The following is a 20705-nucleotide window of genomic DNA, read 5'->3' as shown; positions in this document are numbered from 1 at the left end:
TGACTGATCAGTTCTGAACGGAATCAGGTCATCACGGAAACAGTGGGCGCGCCCCCAACCCGCGATCGCGCATCACATACCTATATGTGATTTTGCGCAGCTGGCCCGCCCTGCCGCAGTATATATATATATATATATATATATATATATATATATATATATATGTGCGGTGGGCGGTCCGGAACTGGTTCAAAAGTATTCCTTTAATTTTTTTGAACAGTTTACATTTTTGCTTTTGGGCTGAATACCTGTTTAGTAAAGGCCCGTACACACGTAGCGATTGTCGGCCGTAAATATTCGTCCGATTGTCGGCTTGTTAGTATGATGCTTCCGACAACCGACAGCGACTTTTCGGCCGAACAGAATCGGGTGTGCAGACTATAAAATTTTTGTTGGCTGTCACCAGAACGGCCGATTGTTCGCAAGTCAGTACAGAATTCAGCCGACAAACAGCAGATTAGCAAGACTGGGCATGCTCTGAGAAAAAAAAAGACACGGAAAGTTAACCATCACATGACATCACTTCTGCAGTCGGCTGTTGTTGGCCGACAAAATTCGTGTGCAGTCTTTAGCACTTTCGTTCGGCCGACATTCGGTACGTGTGTACGGGGCTTAAGAATCTAACAATCAAGCAAATATTTTAAGATAAAACATCTTGAAACACAATTCTAACCATGTAAAGCCAGTTTGAAATATTTCACAGTTTTGAATATTTGGACATTTATTAGGTCATCATGTGGGGTGTCACCCCTGTAATATTCACCATATGATGTCTGCTTGTATTCTGCCTAAAATTTGTGATACAATATTGGTCTAGGCCAGTGTTTCTCAACTCCGGTCCTCAGGACACACATCAGGCCAGATTTTAAGTATTTCCATGGGGAGATGCAGACTAGAATACTGCAATCACTGAGCAGCAAATTATATGCTCACAGTCCCGGATACCTAAAGGAACAACTGAGGAGCAGACTAGTGCGCATGCGCACTAGTATGAAAATATCACGGTGTACCGTGAAAAAAACCTACCCACGCGGCGGTTAAATAAAACAGCTGTGCGGCAATACGAGTCATCTCCGCTCCTGTCCCTGTCACTTCCCTCCTCTTGGCAAGTAAATATAAAAGCGGCTCTCGGCTCCGTGATTTATGTTTTCATACACCCGCCACCGCTTTAATATTTACTTGCCGAGAGCAGGGAAGTGACAGGGATAGGAGCTGAGATGAGTCGTATTGCAGCACAGTTGTTTTAATGTACCCGCTGCATTACATACAGTGCCGTGCGCCGGAAGTGATGAGGGGTAGGTTTTTCTCACGGGTAGGTAATTCTCACGGAACACCGGAGTTGAGGACCACTGGACCAGAATACTGCAATCACTGAACAGCAAATGATATCACCTGTGATGTATTTCAGTTATCTTGCAAACCTGGCCTGTTAGTGGGCCCTGAGGACCAGAGTTGAGATAGACTGGTCTAGGCATGTGTATGTAACTGAAATAAAAAAAATCTTTCATTTTTTAAATCAAATCTGAGGAATAGGGTTAATATCATCAGCCACTGATCTGTCTGCACCGTGCATACTCCTCCATCACAAGATTATGAATAAGATGTGGTTAGTTACAGGACAAATACAGATTGCTGATAAACCATAGACACAGCAGAAAGTGTTCCTTTATTACAACATCAGGACATGCCTGCATTGCTCACTCTAACAGATAGTGTATGCAGAGTATTTGGGGATGGATGTGGCAACCACCCTGGGTGGGAGGGAAGAGGTTAAACTATGATCAGCTGGGTGTTGGACTGCCAGCACCTCCCCCGGTGTCCAATGTCATCCTGTAATGTAGCCCATTGCTTGTAGGAAGTAGATGGGTGTAAGTAAGTGATCCCAAGGATCCAGAGGACTCCCAGCCCTGATCACACACAGAGGATCCCCTCCATTGAGTTAGGTGAGTCCTGGAGTTCTCCTATAAACTTTATATGGAGGAAGATCTTCCCTGACCTGATCCCTGCACAGGGCAGATCACCTTGTGTTGAATGTTGAGAAGTGTAATATTTAAACTTAGAAGGATACAATGTATCCTCAGCATGGTGTGAGTGTGCATGGTGTGTGCAGGGTATGCTGAGCTTGCTGGGATTTAAACTCCATTTACACAGGTGTTTGTGTCTGACAGCAACTAAACCCCAGCAATCTGCACTTGGAAAAGTTCAAATATTTCCTGCAGATAGTTCAGTTTGTAAATGAGTTTAGCTGCATTCTGGTGTGTCAGTGCTTTCAGGCATTTTTTTTTCTCAATACCCCATTCTTGGGGGGATGCTATACCCCACACACCTCCTCTTCCACTTTGTTGGTAGTTTTCTGAGCAAGGTGATAGGGCTGTGTAAGTGAAATGGAGCGTAGAGCAAAGCTGTGCCTGCTTGAGACAAGAAAGATGGAGGGCTGGTTCACACACACAGCACTACTTTACTTTAAAAACGCACCATGCCTAACGGCATAGTACTGCGGTACCATGCAATTTGGTGCCTGTAAATGCACTGTGTTGCAATTTGCATTCGGGGTGCCTTTATTTAATTGCACCCGCATGCAGATTGCAAGGGCAGTGCAGTCACCTGCAGTGTGAATAATTCACACAAAATACACACTGCATTCTGGTGTGAACTGATCCTAAACCAGATAAAGCCCTCGTTTACACTTACCACAGCTTTAAAATCGTGCAACTTAATCTGAAATCGCACAATTTCAAAACTGCGACTTGAAAGACATCTGTGCGACTTCATGCATATAGATGTCTATTGAAGTAGCACTCAAAATCTGCAAAAGTAGTGCAGGAACTACTTTTGCAAATTGGTGCAGCGCCACAAAGTCGGCGTCGCACCGATTTGAATGGTGCCATTGCCGGCAATAGGCTGCAACAAATCCCTTTAGTGTGAATGAGGGCAAAGAGGCAGAGGTAGGCAAATAAAGTAAAAATGGACCCATCCCCCAAAATCCCAGGATCTAACTAGGGGGATATTTTGTCCTGATGTATGAGGAAATTACAACCTATCCTGATACATTTTACAACCTTTATTAGAATGTCCTTGTCCACCTTTTGACAGCTTACTAATTATTGTTAGACCACGTATGCAAAGAATGAATACCAACGTGAGGATGTATGAGAGCCAGCATTAGAAAGAATACCAGTATTGCAGGAAGAAAAGGGGAAATGTCACTTTCTGATAAACATACTGCAGCTGTTCAGGCCCCGTTCACACTGGGGCGACGCTACTTTGCCGGGCGACCTCATAGGTCGCGGCGCGCTGCTCGCACCGCGACCTCGGAGCGGCCGGCACGGACTTCATAACATTGAAGTCTATGCAGGTCGCTCCGGGTCGCCCCAAAGAAGCTCCGGACCCTTTTTCTAAGTCGGAGCGACTTGTCGCTCCTATTAGAACGGTTCCACAGCTTCTCTATGGAAGGCAACCTGTCAGGTCGCCCCAGTGTGAACGGGGGCTCAATGTGCGCGGAGCTGCAGATACACTATACTGTATTGTCAAAAGTATTGTGTGTGAAAAAAAAAAAGAAAATGTATATATACTCACACTATATTACCAAAAGTATTGGGACACCCGCCTTTTACACGTGCATGAACTTTAATGGTATCCCAGTCCATCTGTAGGGTTCAATGTTGAGTTGGCCCACCCTTTGCAGCTATAACAGCTTCAACTCTTCTGGGAAGGCTGTTCACAAGGTTTAGGAGTGTGTCTATGGCAATGTTTGACCATTCTTCCAGAAGCACATTTGTGTGAGGTCAGGCACTGATGATGGATGAGAAGGCCTGGCTCGCAGTCTCCACTCTTAATTCATCCCAAAGGTGTTCTATCGGGTTGAGGTCAGGACTCTGTGCAGGCCAGTCATGTTCCTCCACCCCAAACTGACTCATCCATGTCTTTATGGAGCTTGCTTTGTGCACTGGTGTGCAGTCATGTTGGAACAGGAAGGGGCCATCCCCAAACTGTTCCCACAAAGTTGTGACCATGAATTTATCCAAAATGTCTTGGTATGCTGATAACTTATAAGTTCCCTTCACTGTAACTAAGGTGCCAAGCTTAACCCCTGAAAGACAACCCCACACCATAATCCCCCCCCCTCCACCAAATGATTTGGAACAATGCACAAAGCAAGGTCCATAAAGACATGGACGAGTGAGTTTTGGGTGGAGGAACTTGACTGGCCTGCACAGAGTCCTGACCTCAACCTGATAGAACATCTATGGGATTGAGTTAGAGCACAAACTGTGAGCCTGACCTCACAAATGTGCTTCTGGATCTAGAAGAATGGTCACACATTCCCATAGACGCGCTCCTAAACCTTGTGGACAGCTTTCCCAGAAGAGTTGAAGCACAGACAGCAATAAAAACCCAACCTCTCCACTTTATGCAAAACTAAAAAAGAAAAGTTTGACTAAAGCTGTACTTGGAAATCTTGCACCACACCTGTTTGTGAGAAGAGACACAGGTGGAGATCCCTGGTATAATAAATTAGAAATGGGAGGAGGAGTCAGTGTGGTTTTAATTGAAGTGACATGCACCGATGGTGTAGCCTTCTTCCCCTCTGCCTGCTCTCTTCTGGTGCGTGTTTGCCATAACCCGTTACTTGTCTTCTACAATATTGTCCTAAAGAAAAAAAAGACAACACATCAAAATGCAGGCAGGTTTGTTTACACATGTACCAGCTTTGTACCTGTACACAGCTGTATTGTCATTTATTTGTGCGGGTGGTTGTATATAACGTCTATGGCTCCTGGGCATTGAAATACGCCGATATTCTATGCCCATATGCATGAGCCATTATATTGCCAATTCTGATGTGGAGTTACCTATTGCCACCAATCAGAATCCATTTTATACTGGCCTTATTTCAGCAGAGTAAATTCTGATTGGTTGCTGTACCCTCTGCACCTAAGGTCGCATTCACACTGCTTTGTATTTTTTTTTTCTCATGATAGGCTTCTTTAACCACTTCTGGCCGGGATAGTTTTACCCCCTTAATGACAGGCCATTTTTTGCTTTACGGCACTGCGTCACTCTGACAATTGCGTGGCCGTGCGATGATGTACCCACAAATAGAGCTTTCTTTTGGTGGTATTTGATTACCTCTGCGGTTTTTGTGCTATAAACAAAAAAAAAAAAGTAATATATTTTTTACACTTTCTGCTATAAAAGCAATGGAAAAAATGAAATACAAATGTTTTTATCAATTTAGGCCAATATGTATTCTGCCACAATTTTTGGTAAAAAAATAAATCTCTAAGTGTATATTGATTGATTGGTTTGCGCAAAAGTTATCACATCTTAAAACTAGGGGATAGATTGGTCGTTTTTTTTTTTTTTTTTTTCCTCTGTGGGCCTGTGACGTTGTGGCGTAGAGATCTGCCACTTTTGAAGGGACCAGTGACATTACTACGGTAATCAGTGCTTGAAAAATGCACGGTTACTGTACTAATAAAGCTGGCAGGGAAGGGGTTAACACCAGGGGGGATCAAGGGGAGTAAATGTGTGCCTAAGGGGTGCCTTCTAACTGTGTGGGGGATGTACTTGCTAGATGAACATAGAGATCAATAATACAAGATCTGTGTTCATCTGTGACAGAACGGCGGTATGCCTTGTTTACATCGGCAGACCTCCGCTCTGTCTCTGTGGGGAGCGATCGCGGGTGGCCGACGGACATCGCGTCTGCCAGACACACAGACTGGCTCCCCCCCCTCTGGCCAACCAGCTCGCCACCACTGGCTATTGCATGAAACGATATGCAGGTATGTCGTTTCACGTAATAGAGCCGACCTGCTGCAATAAAAGTGCGGTGGCTGGTCGGCAAGTGTCTTAAGTGCGCTTTCACACTGCTCCGGTGTGGTTTCCCGGCGGTGCAATGTACCCGCGTTTTTTGCGAGGGTTACCCACGCTTTAACATAGACTTCTATTGGATCAGGTGTTTTTGGTGCGTTTTCTGAAAGTACACCAAAAGTCCTGCATGCTGCATCTTTGGTGCGCTTTCGGAAAACGCGCCAAAAACGCCTGAGCTAAAAGGAATTTATGGAAAAGCGCGGGTAGTCCCAAGAAAAGTACATGTAAACTGTTCTGTGACTCTGTGGGGAAACCGCACTGGAGCAGTGGGAAAGCATCCTAAATCCCCGTTCACATCTCACCATTGGGGATCGCAGGCAGAAAACCTGAGATCTCAAACTGCATGGCAATCGCAGCACAATGCGTCGCGTGCGTTTGGGTGCCATTATCCTTTAATGGCACCCCAAATGTAATGTGGTTCTGCCGCAGTTGTCAGGCGGCAGTCGCAGCAAAGCAGGCTTTCACACATCACATGTAGCAGGAGCAGGAGCTTCTTTTCGGGCAACAAACACACATAGGGCAGCCCATTGAGATTGTTGAATCTCGCATGTCAAAATCGCATAGCGGGAATGCTTGTTTCCGCTGCGTGATAATGTGAATGGAACTTTACAAAAGCCTGTCATGCGGAAAGCACCAGGGCTACTATTGCTAAGGTCTCCTTGGGAAATGCTGTTTGCCTGGCTATAATGCTGACTTTCCTGCATCCATATTGCCAGTAACTGAACTGTAGATACAAACTATCCTGAACTGCATACTTGTCCCAGGGCAGTGACTCCCAAAACACGGCAGTCTTAGAATCAGTATGTGAACCAGGCAACTAGCATTTTCTACAGGAGGGCATCAGTAATGGCCCCCATATTTTTATCATGATTTACTTTAATGTGAACCTGTGGCCATGCTATAAACTTTTGAGTATTAGCATATTCCTTACAGTGAGCTATAAAAAAAATCCAGTGTATCTTGTCATGGTTTAGATTTGAAGGTAAAAAAAGCCCACATAAAAGAACATTTTACTTGGCACGCTTGTGGATGTATGCAATCACTTATTGTATTCTGTTCTCTTTTTACACATTTCCTGTATTTTAGATCCTCATTTTGCTGTTGTAATAAATTTACAAAAGAGAAACCGTTGCTTTATATATATATATATTCTCACAAATGTGAGTACACCCCTCACATTTTTGTAAATATTTTGATACAGTGCCTTGCAAAAGTATTCGGCCCCCTTGAACTTTGCAACCTTTTGCCACATTTCAGGCTTCAAACATAAAGATATAAAAACTGTAATTTTTTGTGAAGAATCAACAACAAGTGGGACACAATCATGAAGTGGAACGAAATTTATTGGATATTTCAAACTTTTTTTAACAAACGAAAAACTTAAAAATTGGGCGTGCAAAATTATTCAGCCCCCTTAAGTTAATACTTTGTAGCGCCACCTTTTGCTGCGATTACAGCTGTAAGTCGCTTGGGGTATGTCTCTATCGGTTTTGCACATCGAGAGACTGAAATTTTTGCCCATTCCTCCTTGCAAAACAGCTCGAGCTCAGTGAGGTTGGATGGAGAGTGTTTGTGAACAACAGTTTTCAGTTCTTTCCACAGATTCTCGATTGGATTCAGGTCTGGACTTTGACTTGGCCATTCTAACACCTGGATATGTTTATTTGTGAACCATTCCACTGTAGATTTTGCTTTATGTTTTGGATCATTGTCTTGTTGGAAGACAAATCTCCGTCCCAGTCTCAGGTTTTTTACAGACTCCATCAGGTTTTCTTCCAGAATGGTCCTATATTTGGCTCCATCCATCTTCCCATCAATTTTAACCATCTTCCCTGTCCCTGCTGAAGAAAAGTAGGCCCAAACCATGATGATGCCACCACCATGTTTGACAGTGGGGATGGTGTGTTCAGGGTGATGAGCTGTGTTGCTTTTACGCCAAACATAACATTTTGCATTGTTGCCAAAAAGTTTGATTTTGGTTTCATCTGACCAGAGCACCTTCTTCCACATGTTTGGTGCGTCTCCCAGGTGGCTTGTGGCAAACTTTAAATGACACTTTTTATGGATATCTTTAAGAAATGGCTTTCTTCTTGCCACTCTTCCATAAAGGCCAGATTTGTGCAGCATACGACTGATTGTTGTCCTGTGGACAGAGTCTCCCACCTCAGCTGTAGATCTCTGCAGTTCATCCAGAGTGATCATGGGCCTCTTGGCTGCATCTCTGATCAGTCTTCTCCTTGTATGAGCTGAAAGTTTAGAGGGACGGCCAGGTCTTCGTAGATTTGCAGTGGTCTGATACTCCTTCCATTTCAATATTATCGCTTGCACAGTGCTCCTTGGGATGTTTAAAGCTTGGGAAATCTTTTTGTATCCAAATCCGGCTTTAAACTTCTCCACAACAGTATCTCGGACCTGCCTGGTGTGTTCCTTGTTCTTCATGATGCTCTCTGCGCTTTAAACAGACCTCTGAGACTATCACAGTGCAGGTGCATTTATACGGAGACTTGATTACACGCAGGTGGATTCTATTTATCATCAGTCATTTAGGTCAACATTGGATCATTCAGAGATCCTCACTGAACTTCTGGAGAGAGTTTGCTGCACTGAAAGTAAAGGGGCTGAATAATTTTGCACGCCCAATTTTTCAGTTTATTATTTGTTAACAAAGTTTGAAATATCCAATAAATTTTGTTCCACTTCATGATTGTGTCCCACTTGTTGATTCTTCACAAAAAAGTACAGTTTTATATCTTTGTTTGAAGCCTGAAATGTGGCAAAAGGTTGCAAAGTTCAAGGGGGCCGAATACTTTTGCAAGGCACTGTGTGTGTGTGTGTGTGTGTGTGTGTGTGTGTGTATTTTTGCTGCCTACGTATTGTTGTGATTATACATCACATTCTGCCCTAGCCTAGCTGCGCACCTCATTCAAGTCCCAACCTCTCTCCTTTTTTCTTTAGCCAGGGATTGAGACACATGGTTTATCCATGTGCCTCATATAAAGTCCCAAAATCCCCCTTGTTATAAACTTCTTTGGTCGACCATGGCAAGGCCTGTTCTGAGTGGAACCTGTCCTGTTAATCCGCTGTATGGTCTTGGCCACCGTGCTGCACCTCAGTTTCAGGGTCTTGGAAATCTTCTATTAGCCTATGCCATCTTTATGTAGAGCAACAATTCTTTTTTTCAGATCCTCAGAAAGTTCTTTGCCATGAGGTGCCATGTTGAACTTCCAGTGACCAGTATGAGAGTGAGAGGGATAACAACAAATTTAACACACCTGCTCCCCATTTACACCTGAGATCTTGTAACACTGAGTCACATGACACTGGGGAGGGAAAATGGCTAATTGGGCCCAATTTGGACATTTTCGCTCTAGGGGTGTACTCACTTTTGTTGCCAGTGGTTTAGACATTAAAGAGGAAGTAAACTCTCCTCAGGAAGTTGTACCTATAGGTAAGCCTATGATAAGGCTTACCTATAGGTACTGTAAATATCTCCTAAACATGTACGGTTTAGGAGATATTTACCTTTAATGCAGCCAGTGACGTCACTGGCGCATGCGCTCTGAAGGAACGGCTGATCGTGCCGTTCCTTCAGAGCCCCGTGCCGTGACCGTCGGCTCCCGTGCGCGTGCGCGGGAGTGACGTCACCGCGGCTCCGGCCAATCAGATGGCCGGATGCCGCGATCCCGGAAGACGGGCGACTGAACATGTCGCTCGTCATACAGGTAAGAGAGCGGCACGGCGGGGGCTCGTTCTAAGGTAAGTATTTCATAATGAGCTAGTATGCGATGCATACTAGCTCATTATGTCTTTCTCTTGCAGGTTGTAAGAAAAAAAAAATGTTTTTGAACGAGTGTACAACCTCTTTAATGGCTGTGTTGATTTATTTTAGAGGACAGCAAATTTACACTGTTAGTTCCCATTCACACTAGCGCGACTTGTCAGACGACTTGGTCGCCTGACAAGTCGCGGTGGGTCGCCTGCCATTGATTAGCACAGGACCCGTTCTAATAGGAGCGACACAAGTCGCTCCAACTTAGAAAAAGGGTCCTGTACTACTTTGGGGCGACCTGGAGGCGACTTGCATTGACTTCAATGATATGAAGTCCGTGCATGTCGCGCCGAGGTCGCGGTGCACGCTGTGCACCGCGACTTCACAGGTCGCCCTGGCAAGTCGTGTGGTCCCTGTGTGAATGGGCTCTTATACAAGCTGTACATTCACTACTTTGTAGCAAAGTGTCATTTCTTCAGTGTTATCACATGAAAAGCTATAATAAATTATTTACAAAAATGCGAGGGGTGTACTCACTTTTGTGAGATACTGTGTGTGTGTGTCAACGGTTTCTCTAATTTAGTGGAATTTAGCTGACCTTGCAACATCATGTTGCACATAGAGGGGAAAAGTCTTGTATTATTCTGACATGGCTGATATGTTTCTACAAACATGTCGTAACCGGCTGCAATCAGATGAGAATATTCCAAATGTGGTCAGAAGTAACACAAAATGATTCCTTTACTGTAGAACTACTAGTACTGCATGCTTAAAGAGGAAGTAAACCCTCCTCGGATACTTGTACCTATAGGTAAGCCTTATCATACGCTTACCTATAGGTACTGTAAATATCTCCTAAACATGTACCGTTTAGGAGATATTTACCTTGCATGCAGCCAGTGACGTCACTGGTGCATGCGCTCTGAAGGAACGGCCACTGGTGCCGTTCCTTCAGAGCCCCGTGCCGTGACTGACGGCTCCTGCGCGCGTGAGTGACGTCACCGCGGCTCCGGCATAGCATACTAGCTCATTATGGGTTTCTCTTACAGGTAGCCAAAAAAAAAAGTCGGGCGGGTTTACAACCTCTTTCAAGAGACCCTGTCATAGCGTTTGACATAATCTGTGAGAGGCTTCTCATAGGGCAGTGGGAGGAAACCCAATCGGGGACACGTTCAGGCTTGTAACTACCCCAGTAGGCAGATTCTGCTGCTAAGGATTCTGGGGGTGGGTATAAGTCCGAGGGGCATGCGTGACTCGTGGTCTTCGGTGGGAAGCAGAGTGCCAGGAGGGAGAGACGGCTGTCTCTCCCCCTGTAAAAGGAAGTGGATGTCTCGGGTGCTGCCTGAGAATTCAGAGTGCTGTTGTTTTTTTTTTTTTTTTTTTTTTTTTTTTTTTTATTTGGTTATGTTTTTCAGCAGAAAGTAAAAAATATTGTTATTTTTACAAAATTGTCAGCCTTTTTTCCTTCCTAGTGCAAAAAAATAAAAACAAACCCAGTGGTGAAAAAATACTACCAAAAGAAAAATATTTGTGGGGAAAAAAGGACCTACATTTAATTTATGTACAGGGTTGCATGGCCACGCAAATGTCAAAGTAAAGCAGTGTCATGTATCAAAAAATGGCGCAGTCATAAGGGGGTAAATCTTCTGGAGGTCAAGTGTTTAATTCCTAGTTCAGCCTTACCATATGAATTGTATCTTCAGATACTGTGTGTGGGGGTGTGCATGCAGCAGGATCAGTTGTAAGAGCTAGAAAAGCTGGTTAGTCTGCTGCTCTAGGCACCAGAGAGGTGTAGCAGACAGAATGTGGTAAAGAGGGAGGCCACATCCCAGTGGTTAAGCCCCACTGCTTTATAGCGTATCTAACTCCAAAAATAAAAATGTAATGTATCTTACAAGATGTGCAGGCTGCATTAGTTTCCTTTTTTACAAACTTCTTTCCCTTTTTTAATTTCACTTGGTAATTCTGTGAGTATCACCCTTCCTATCCACTGTATTTATGGAGGGAGTCATGGCTGTCAGGGCCGGCCTTAGGTGTTCAGGCGCCCTGTGCGAGCTAATCCTGGACCTCCAAGGCACTGAACTGCTTTGTATGGGCAGAAGTTCAGAATGGAGTCCGTTCACATGGTGGTGGCTTCCCTGCATCAGGGGGATTTTTTTGCCTCCATCGTCAAGGACGCATTCTGAAATGTGTCGGTATCCAGCGCTTCCTCCGCTTTGTGGTCGGAGAGGAGCATTATCAGTTTGTGGTGCTACCCTTTTGGTATCGCTTCTGCTCCTCGGGTCTTCACAAAAGTGTTGGCCCCCATGCTAGCATTGTTAAGCCAATAGGGGATTGCGGTACTGAGCTTCTTGGAAGACTACCTTCTGCGAGCGGAGTCTCCTACTGCTCTGGTGCAAAACCTGGAAATCACCATACGAACTTGAGGGTGTTTGGCTGGATTCTGAATTTTCAGAAGTCTGCTCTGATTCCGTCCACAAAGCTGGACTATCTGGGTCTGACTTGGCCTTAGCCAAAGTGCTCCTTCCTCTGGACAAACTCTAGAAAACTACAGGTTGTAATTCGTCTCCTGCTGTCCAGCAGATTTTCATACCTCTGGACTTGCAAGGGAAACTCTGGCCAAATGGGTCAGGAATCCGCAGCCTTTGGACAATCAGATCCAGCTGAGCTGGGGAACTACGGAGTCCCTGATATGGTGGCTTCGGCTGGGCAAGTCCTTCCTCCCTTTGTATTGGACAGTGGTCTCCACGGATGCCAGCCTGCACGGCTGAGGCATCCTCGGCAAAAATTCTGCTCAGGGGGTCTGGACACTGGAAGTATTCAGACTACTAATCAATGTCTTGGTTCTCCAAGTGATTGTGCCTGGAACAATGGATGGATCGTCTTCAGGGATGTCCAATGCGCATTTAATCGGACAATGCCATGGCTTATGCCAATTACTAGGGGGGCACAAGAAGTGTCCTGGCAGCTCTGGAGGTAGCCGGCATTCTAAGGTGGGCAGAACAGTTCATTCCAGCCCTTTCCACATTCCCGGGGTGGAACATTGGCAGGCAGATTACCTCAGTCGGCAGGCGTTGGATCAAGGGGAGTGGTCCCTTCATCCAGAGGTGTTTCTTCAGTTGTCTCTCTGGGGCATCCCCGAAGTGGATCTGTCAACAGAAAGGTGCAGAGTTTTGTGGCTCAGTCACAGGATCCTCCGGCGGAGGCCCAGGATGTGCTGGTGGCCCCGTGGGTCCATATCATCTGATTGGTATGCCGATCTGGTGCGGCTGGTCGCCAACGTTCCTTGGAAGCTTCCTCTCAGAGAGGATCTGCTGTCCCAAGGACCAATCTTCCATCCTACTTTAGTCACTGGCTTTGACGGCTTGGCTGTTGAACGCCAGGTGCTGACGGATAGAGGTTTGTCTGAGTCAGTGATTCCAACGCTGTTTAAAAGCTAGGAAATCTACTTCTAGGAAGATCTACCATCGTATGTGGAAGATGTACATTGCGTGGTATGAGTTTCTTGGGGTTCATCCTCGCTGTTTTTTTTTTTTTTTTTTTGTGGCTCGGACTTTGACCTTCCTTCATTGGGTACTTGAGCAGCAACTTGCCTTAAGTACTATTAAGGGTCAGGTATCAACCTTTAGGGGTCTTCTTTCAATGACCCTTGGCCTTCTACTCCTTGGGGCGTACTTTTCTTCACGGAGTTAGGCACTTGGCCCCTCCAGTGCGGTCTCTATTGCTGCCTTGGGACCTCAATTTGGTGCTTTGTCCTCCCAGAAGCCTCCTTTTTTGAGAATCTTCTGGCGATTCCCCTGCTTACGCTGTCCCAGAAGGTGGCCTTGTTGGTGGCATTCACCGCTGCACGCAGAGTGTCAGAATTGGCGGCTTTATTCTGTCCACCTTTCTTGGTGGTTCTTTGCCCCTGTCCGTCGTCCCTTCCTCAGGTTGTCTGTTTTTCATTTGAGTGAGGACATTGTGTTGCCTTCCCTGTGTCCCAGGCCAAAAGATTTTGATGGACCTTGCTTTGCATGCCTTGAATGTGGTCCAGGCATTTTGGGGTACCTGACAGCTATGAAGTCTTTTTAGGAAGTCAGACTCACTATTTGTGGTCACGGATGGGAGGAAGTGGACAACCTGGAAGGGTTGTCTGCTTCCTCAGTGACTATTTCCAGATGGATCAGACAGACGGTGGTTCAGGTCTATTCCATCAAGGGGCAGGTTCTTCCTTTCCCTGTCACGCGCATTCTACTCAGGCGCTCAGTGCCTTCCGTCATCAGGCGTCGGTGACCGCAGGTTTGCAAGGCGGCCACTTGGTCGTCTGTGCAAAATTTCACAAAGTTCTGTAAAGTGGATGTGTTGGCATCTGCGGATGCTTCCTTTTGGCCACAAGGTTTTGCAGGCTGCTGTTTAGAGGACTTGATCTTTTTTGAGGGTGTGGTGATTTGTTGTTTTTTTGTCAGGTGGGCTCCAGTTGTTTTGGTTGAGCTCCTGTTTACCTGGTTGGCTATAGTTTTAGCTTTGGGAATTTTTTCTTTTTTGCTGTTCCCACCCCTCATGTTTAACACTGCTCTTGGATGTCCCAACGGTTAAGAAGATCTTGAGCCGTATCAGTCAATGAATGAAAGAAAAAAAAAAAATGGGATTTTTGACTTACCGTAAAATCCATTTCTCTGATGTTCATTGACGGATACAGCACCCACCCCTCTATGGAGTTGTATTTTCTTCTGACACTACTTGTAACAAAACTATACCTATAGCAGAGAAAGTGAGTATAACCCCCGGAACTGCCTATATGCATAGCCAGTCTTTTCTGCCTAGTGTCCTACACCTGTAGAGGGACAGTATAACCCAATGGTTAAGAATATCTGGAGCTGTATCCGTCAATGAACTTTAGAGAAATGGATTTTACGGTAAGTCGACAATCCCAGGAGTTCTAGCTGTTTAACAAAGACTCTTGGACATACCTCTCCAAGGTAAAAACATTACGGGGTATGGGAAATTAATACGTCCACACACACCTACACAGGTTGGACTGGATGGACTTTTGTCTTTATTCAACCTCAACTGCTATGTAACTATATGGCAGTGATTAGGCCCTGAGACCTGCACTATTGTGAGCATGTGATTTATGAATGTGTTAACCAATGCTTCCCTTAGATTTATTATTTATTTATTTTTTTTTACAGGGTCTGATGAACCAAGGGGTCTCACAGCAAAGAATATAGAGACCACTATGAAGGTAGAGTTTGCACCTCTCAATATTCCCCTGACCCGGAGGCTGCAGACGGCGGCTGTGTCTCAGTGGGTTTTTTCTTTTTTGTTACTGGGTAAGGCCAAAATCAGACCTTGTATTGGCATACTTTATAGGCAATATTTTAAAAGATGTGATTTAGTAAGTAGAATAATAACATGCCATGTAGTAGGTTAATGGTTAATTAAGGACACAGGTTCTCCTTCATTTGATTACTATAGAGAGAGATTTCTGTGTACTGGAAAATATTGCACCTATCACTATACTACATTTAAATTAAATATCTCTATGGCAATCACTTGAAATACTCACATGTTCATGCTTAAGCTATTGAACTAGTTTACATAAGCCACACTAAAAGAAATGTGTAAAATAGCCATAGTGGATGTTCATATAAAACATGTACATTACCAAGTAGTAGTTTGGCACATTTCTGTTACTTGAAAACAAAGCAATGAAAGCTTAAACTGAACTTGTGGCCAGATGGACTTTCCAGTAAAGTGATTGAGCGTTTAAACAAGTTCTCACTGTATTCTTGTACCCACAGCACTGGGAAGGGCAGATCGTCCTCAAAGTTCACTGTATAAGCACAGAAGGCATTCTTTCAGCAGATTAGAAAGGGCAAAGGGGAGTCAAGCTACTAAGACCACAATTACTTTTGCTGTGTGTTTTTTTTTTTTTTTTTTTTTTTTTTTTTTATTTTCCCCCCCATAATTTTTTTTTTTTTTTTTTTGATTCATACCATAAAAAGGTTATCATACCAAATGTGTCAAATATGAATTTCTCCACAGTCCATGCAGCTACAGATGGCAGTAAGGATTTGCTATAAAGCTTAAAAATGTCCCCTACTTCCAACCTCCCCCCACCCCCTTTACTTATACTACCTAATTGAATACATTTTTTTGTTCTTACACTGATCTGTATACTGTACTTTATTAATTTATTTTATATTTTTAAGTTCACTTTAGAGTAAATTGGTCATAAGCGAGAGAACATTTCCTGAGACACACATTGAAGCTAACATTGCTAACCCTGCCATCTAAAAATTCTAGCTGCTTGACTGTCTGACTTTGAGTCGGATATCTGAAACAAATATATCCGGTTAGGAAATATAGATTTTTCCCAGACATGATCTGCATGCTTCCCCAGATCAGTGATTGTGAAGGTATTGAAGTTAGTAGGCCAGTGAAAACTAATGCAAACACTGTTAAAAATTTAATTTTGTTTGAGAAAAATTGTCCAAAATATTAACTTCTACTACTGTATGTCCAGCTTTATATTAACCACTTTCCGCAAACCGACGTAGCTCTACGTCGGCTCAGAGTGTTGGTTGTACCGGGTTGATGCCTGCAGCTAGAGGCGGCATCCCGGTACCATTTTTTTTTTTTTTTTTTTTTAGAGCCGCAGTCGGCTTTCAGGTGGTAACGGCCGATGCGGCTACCCCCCCCCCCCCCCCCCCAGCTTTGCCCGGGTCTTCCTGGATTCGGTTTTGATCGGGTCTCCGATGTAGTAACCCGGAAGCAGCGTGATGACGTCACGTCCGGGTTACTCGGCCTTAGCAAATTTAAAAAGCGTCAGTATTCATAAATGCTGATTTCGGCATTTTGAATACATTGAAGTGCAGTGGAGGGGTCTGGGGTCTTTTAGACCCCCCCCCCCCCATCCCTCCATAAAGAATACCTGTCACTGCCTATTACTGTCACAAGGGATGTTTACATTGCTTCTGGCAGCAATAAAAGCGATCAGATTTTTTATTTTTTTTTTAAACTGTGCTTAAATGTAAATCAAATTGGAGAAAAATTTTTTTTTAAAGCGCCCCCGTTGCCATAAGCTCGCTCACAAAAGAAAACTCGTACGGAAGTCGTGCCCGCAAATGAAAGCACTGTTCAAACCACACATGTGAGGTATCACCAGTGGCGGTTCTACATTAAATTGCTCCCCGGGCGAGACTCCCTCCCGGCGCCCCCCCCCCCCCCCCAAAAAAAAAAAATAACATGACAAAACTTCACATCTTGTACACACCACACATTTTATTGTAGTAATACTATGTCATTCCATAACAGTCCAATTTTTCACGTCACAGTGCCCCTTTAAAAATTACAGTATCCCTCATCACATCACAGCACCCCATTACATTGCAACCATTTTCACGTCATAGTGCCCCTTTACACATCGCAATACCCCTTATAACATCCCAACACCCCATTACATTGCAGCCATTTTCACATCAATGTGTATACTAGTGCGGGATGACTTAAACCTGCAGGAGGACCAGTTTTTTTATTTGTAAATGACTTTACTACTGCTTTAGGCCTGATTTACATGTATGTGGGTTGGCGGCCCACATTTTAGAAGGGCACAGGATCCTATTCATTTGAATGGGCTGCTATGCCTGCGTTTCCCGTAGAAAAAAGGTGCATGCAGCATTTTAAAATTTCAGGGGCCTTGAAATCCATCCTGCTTTTGCACCATGCGACTTACTTGCAGTTCCTGCACTGGCAAGCTTTCTGCGTTTTTAGGTATGTGGGCCATGCATTTAAAAACACAGTGCGTTTGCATGACACAGTTAACGCAAATGCACTGTGTTTTTAAATGCATGGCCCACATACCTAAAAATACAGCAAACTTGCCAGTGAAGGAACTGCAGGTAAGTCGCATGGTGCATGATGCCACTAAAATTTTGAAATGCTGCATGCACCTTTTTTTTCTGTGGGAAAGCAGCTCATTCAAATGAATAGGATGCTGTGCCTTTGAAAATGTGGGCCCCCAATCTGCATACATGTGAATCAGGCCTAAAGTAGGCCCATCAAGCAGTGTCTGGTCTGGTGGTGGCCCAGAGCCATGCAGCGTGCTATCTAATAAATAAATCCTTCTGGACACAGCCTGGTAGTGGTGGCTGGTGCTCAAAATTTTTGGGGTGGCGCAAACAGAAAAATGTAATAGGTATTGCTTTGCGGCAAAAAACTCTGTAAACAAATTGTGTGACTTTGAGGTCACAAAAGTGTGAAAGGGGCCTTCAGTAATTAAGGTATACAGTGACCAGCGTACCCCCTTTCAAAGCACAGTGACCAGCGTGCCCCCTTCAATGCAGAGACCAGCGTACCCCCTTTCAATGCAGAGACCAGCGTACCCCCTTTCAATGCAGAGACCAGCGTGCCCCCTTTCAATGCAGAGACCAGCGTGCCCCCTTTCAATGCAGAGACCAGCGTGCCCCCTTTCAATGCAGAGACCAGCGTGCCCCCTTTCAATGCAGAGACCAGCGTGCCCCCTTTCAATGCAGAGACCAGCGTGCCCCCTTTCAATGCAGAGACCAGCGTGCCCCCTTTCAATGCAGAGACCAGCGTGCCCCCTTTCAATGCAGAGACCAGCGTGCCCCCTTTCAATGCAGAGACCAGCGTGCCCCCTTTCAATGCAGAGACCAGCGTACCCCCTTTCAATGCAGAGACCAGCGTACCCCCTTTCAATGCAGAGACCAGCGTACCCCCTTTCAATGCACAGTGACCAGCGTACCCCCTTTCAATGCACAGTGACCAGCGTGCCCCCTTCAATGCAGAGACCAGCGTACCCCCTTTCAATGCAGAGACCAGCGTACCCCCTTTCAATGCAGAGACCAGCGTGCCCCCTTTCAATGCAGAGACCAGCGTGCCCCCTTTCAATGCAGAGACCAGCGTGCCCCCTTTCAATGCAGAGACCAGCGTGCCCCCTTTCAATGCAGAGACCAGCGTGCCCCCTTTCAATGCAGAGACCAGCGTACCCCCTTTCAATGCAGAGACCAGCGTACCCCCTTTCAATGCAGAGACCAGCGTGCCCCCTTTCAATGCAGAGACCAGCGTGCCCCCTTTCAATGCAGAGGCCAGCGTGCCCCCTTTCAATGCAGAGGCCAGCGTGCCCCCTTTCAATGCAGAGGCCAGCGTGCCCCCTTTCAATGCAGAGGCCAGCGTGCCCCCTTTCAATGCAGAGGCCAGCGTGCCCCCTTTCAATGCAAAGACCAGCGTGCCCCTTTTCAATGCAGAGACCAGGGTACCCCCTTTCAATGCAAAGACCAGCGTGCCCCTTTTCAATGCAGAGACCAGGGTACCCCTTTTCAATGCAGTGACCAGCGTACCCCCTTTCAATGCACAGTGACCAGCGTACCCCCTTTCAAAGCACAGTGACCAGCGTGCCCCCTTCAATGCAGAGACCAGCGTACCCCCTTTCAATGCAGAGACCAGCGTACCCCCTTTCAATGCAGAGGCCAGCGTGCCCCCTTTCAATGCAGAGACCAGCGTGCCCCCTTTCAATGCAGAGACCAGCGTGCCCCCTTTCAATGCAGAGACCAGCGTACCCCCTTTCAATGCAGAGACCAGCGTGCCCCCTTTCAATGCAGAGGCCAGCGTGCCCCCTTTCAATGCAGAGGCCAGCGTGCCCCCTTTCAATGCAGAGGCCAGCGTGCCCCCTTTCAATGCAGAGGCCAGCGTGCCCCCTTTCAATGCAGTGACCAGCGTGCCCCCTTTCAATGCAAAGACCAGCGTGCCCCTTTTCAATGCAGAGACCAGGGTACCCCCTTTCAATGCAAAGACCAGCATGCCCCTTTTCAATGCAGAGATCAGGGTACCCCTTTTCAATGCAGTGACCAGCGTACCCCTTTTCAATGCAAAGACCAGCGTACCCCCTTTCAATGCAAAGACCAGCGTACCCCTTTTCAATGCAAAGACCAGGGTACCCCTTTTCAATGCAGAGGCCAGCGTACCCCCTTTTCAATGCAGAGACCAGCGTACCCCCTTTTCAATGCAGAGACCAGCGTACCCCCTTTTCAATGCAGAGACCAGCGTACCCCCTTTTCAATGCAGAGACCAGCGTGCCCCTTCCAGGATGCTGTCATGTGCCCCCCCCCATTCCCAGGTGCGAACATAGAGGAGATCGAGAGCAACTTACCTGCAAGTGACTACAGTAGTGTACACTACCCTCCTTGGCTCCTCCTCCTCGCCTCCCCCGCCGCTAGTTCTGAGCGTGGCCGCCGCCGCTGCATAACCCCTGGCTGTGTGTAGTGTACTCTCCTCCTCGGCTCCTCCTCCTCACCTTCTGCGCCGCCGCCGCGTGTGTAGTACTAGCAGTACACACATGTACAGTACTCCTTGGCTCCTCCTCCTCGCCTTCCCCCCGCTAGTTCTGAGCGCGCTGCCGCCGCTGCTGTGTCACTGTGTGTGTAGTGTGTACACTCTCCTCGGCTCCAGGCTCCTCCTTGCCTCCCCCCCCCCCCCCCCCCGCTAGCTCTGAGCGAGGCTGCATTATGCACAATCCCCGCTCCAGGCAAACTCCAGCCGCCGGCTCCTTCAGCAGCAGGGGCGCCCCGGCCGCCCGCAGCAAAGATCATTTTATTTTTCTCCCCCACCACCAGGTTCGTTCCACTGCCGAGTGCCGCCCCCCCACGTGATGCCGCCCCGGGCGACTGCCCTGTTCGCCCGTGCCCAAAACCGCCACTGGGTATCACCGCGATCCCCAGAGCGAGAGCAATAATTAAAAAAAAAGAGCTACTCTGTAACTCTAATCTGGTAACCGTTACAATTTTTTAAATCATCGCCTATGGAGATTTTTATTGACCGTAGTTTGCTGCCATTCCGCGGGTGTGAGCAATTTGAAACCGTAACATGTTGGTTATCTATTTACTCAGCGTGATATCATTCACATAATACAAAAAAAATGGGCTACCTTTTTTATCATTTAGTTTTTTTCTAAATGCAGTGAAATGTATTTACAAAAAATATTGCAACGACCGCCATTTTATTCTCCAGAGTCTTTGCTAAAAAAATATATATATGTATGTATGTATGTATGTATGTATGT

The 20705-nt window shown here is 45.9% G+C and overlaps 1 protein-coding gene across 1 annotated transcript in view; it reads left to right on the top strand.

Moving 5' to 3' along the window:
- Positions 1-14821: 14821 nt before the first annotated feature.
- The window catches only part of MOGAT1 (monoacylglycerol O-acyltransferase 1), a 39627-nt gene continuing 33743 nt past the window's right edge, over positions 14822-20705 (top strand). Inside the window, exon 1 of the mRNA XM_082252091.1 lies at positions 14822-14958. Within this exon, the coding sequence (XP_082108217.1) occupies positions 14865-14958 (94 nt within the window). The 5' untranslated portion in view covers positions 14822-14864. The remainder of the gene's footprint in view (positions 14959-20705) is intronic.

Source organism: Pelophylax lessonae (genome assembly GCF_965119305.1).
Source record: "Pelophylax lessonae genome assembly, chromosome: 3".
Classification (NCBI taxonomy): Eukaryota; Metazoa; Chordata; class Amphibia; order Anura; family Ranidae; genus Pelophylax; species Pelophylax lessonae.
This window is presented reverse-complemented; position numbering and strand designations above follow the sequence as displayed.